Raw genomic sequence first — 1,868 nt, 5'->3', positions numbered from 1 at the left:
CTCCTCGCTCTTTCCAAGCTTCCACCACCAGTCTGAAAACGCTCCCTTCAGTGCAAGTTCATTAGCTTCATGTTGGTACTTCCCACAAGCAGCATGTTTCTCCCACCTTTAGATTTTACATTCCATGATGGTAGGACTGTTGCCAACATGATTTACTGGCAGGGAAAAATAAGAGAACCAGACGCTATCTAAATGGCAGACACACCTGGCCAAGCAGAAATTCAACTGCATTGAATTATATAAACAAATCTCATATTTAACCTCCTATTTAGTGGTTGATTCAAATTTTCTAGGCAAGAATACTGGAGTGGGTGGCCATTTCCTTCTCCAGGGGATCTTCCTGACCCAGGGATCGAACCCGGGTCTCCCACATAGCGGGCAGACACTTTACCGTCTGAGCCACCAGAGAATCCTGTCTTTCAGTAAACTTACCTCCTAATCTCATAGCTGGCACCCATTATGTCAGTATCGAAATTTTAACTCTATTCGTTACTGAACTACTTTATAAAAAACCCAACACAATAGTCAATAACTTCTAGAGTACGTGATACATGCTGGGCACTTCGGCACGTTTCATGGATCACCTCCTGCAACCCTCAGTGGGCCTTCTGAAAGAGCAGGTATTATTTGCCAGGAGCCTCAGAGAGGTCAAGATTAGCCTAAGGTCACAACAGTGCCTGACCCAAAGGGGTCTAGCATCGAAACCTATGCTGTAAAGCATATATTACTCCACAAACCAGTAAATGTCTGTAAAGTGAAGCTAAGTACAGAAATTGAGAATTGTTCATAAAATTTGATAGCAGTCTCACATTGTTGCAAAATTTACCTGTATTCCACAAGTGTTGGGTACACTGGAAATTAAGGGAAAAAAAAAAAACAACAACTCGGGTCTTCATCTCAACTACCTTGAGGAACACTGATTTAGGCAGCCTCACCTAGCCTTGCCTAAGTCCAGGATCCATTCTTAATCAACAGTGTAAAAGCCAGACGTTGAGGTGATGAAAAACACATACCTTTAGCAACAGAGGCCACTGAGACGTGTCCAACTGAGCCACTTTGGATTCAGGTTTGATGAGAAATTCTTCAGCATGTTGTATTTCCTTCCAGAGGACAGAAACACAACTTGTTAAGACTCCCCACTTGAATGTGAACCCTTCTATTACAACCACCAAAGTCTACACCTGTGCAATTAAAAACAAGGTGTCTATGCCTATTCACTGAGATCTCCATAAGAAAGAGAAGAAATAAACGAAGAATTGAGAAAAATAAGTGAAGTGGCACCAAGATGGGAATAACCAATTTAAGAGAAAAGAGGGATAGTGGGTCTGATAAGAAAGACAATTTCAGGGAAAGCAGTCACTGTGGGCAACACCATTTAGCAAAGTGTGCCTGACAGCAGAGACCTAGGTTGGATGGAGCTTTATAGTTTCTATCTCACGACCGCAAACGATGACACCCCATTCCTTCAAAATCTTCCTGCAATCTGGCCTCTAAGAAACCTTTCTTTTGAGTCGGAGCAGAGTAAAAATATTCCTACTCACCGCCACAGCCTCCTCTGGTAATGATTTCCGCTCCTTTTTCTTCTTATGTTTCTTCGGCAAAATAAGGACTTAAAAAACACACACAAGAATTGGGAGTTTTCCCCGAAAATCAAGGCGATCGAGTTGAAAATAGAGGACGCGTCAGGGAAGCTGAAAAACGGCCATCTGGTATAGGCTCGTAGGGAAAGCGAGGGGGGTCAGGCCAGTGCCCGGAGCGGCCGGGCGGGCTCGCGATAGCAGGCGCACGTGTCCCCCTCCAGCCCGGTTCACCACGTGGCCGCGCGGGGCTGAAAGGCCCTCAGCCCGCAAGTTCCGTCAGGGACCGTC

At 45.1% G+C, this 1,868-nt stretch overlaps 1 protein-coding gene across 1 annotated transcript in view; it reads right to left on the bottom strand.

The window, feature by feature from the left end:
* The window catches only part of LOC105003663 (H/ACA ribonucleoprotein complex subunit 4-like), a 7,423-nt gene that overhangs the window by 5,336 nt on the left and 219 nt on the right, over positions 1 to 1,868 (bottom strand). The window contains exons 2-3 of the mRNA XM_010860981.1: positions 1,542 to 1,609; positions 1,014 to 1,100 (exon numbers count right to left, since the gene is read on the bottom strand). Coding sequence (XP_010859283.1) covers positions 1,014 to 1,100; positions 1,542 to 1,609 — 155 coding nt within the window. The remainder of the gene's footprint in view (positions 1 to 1,013; positions 1,101 to 1,541; positions 1,610 to 1,868) is intronic.

The sequence above is a fragment of the Bison bison genome, unplaced genomic scaffold, assembly GCF_000754665.1.
Source record: "Bison bison bison isolate TAMUID 2011002044 unplaced genomic scaffold, Bison_UMD1.0 scf7180017857631, whole genome shotgun sequence".
Taxonomy (NCBI): Eukaryota; Metazoa; Chordata; class Mammalia; order Artiodactyla; family Bovidae; genus Bison; species Bison bison.
This window is presented reverse-complemented; position numbering and strand designations above follow the sequence as displayed.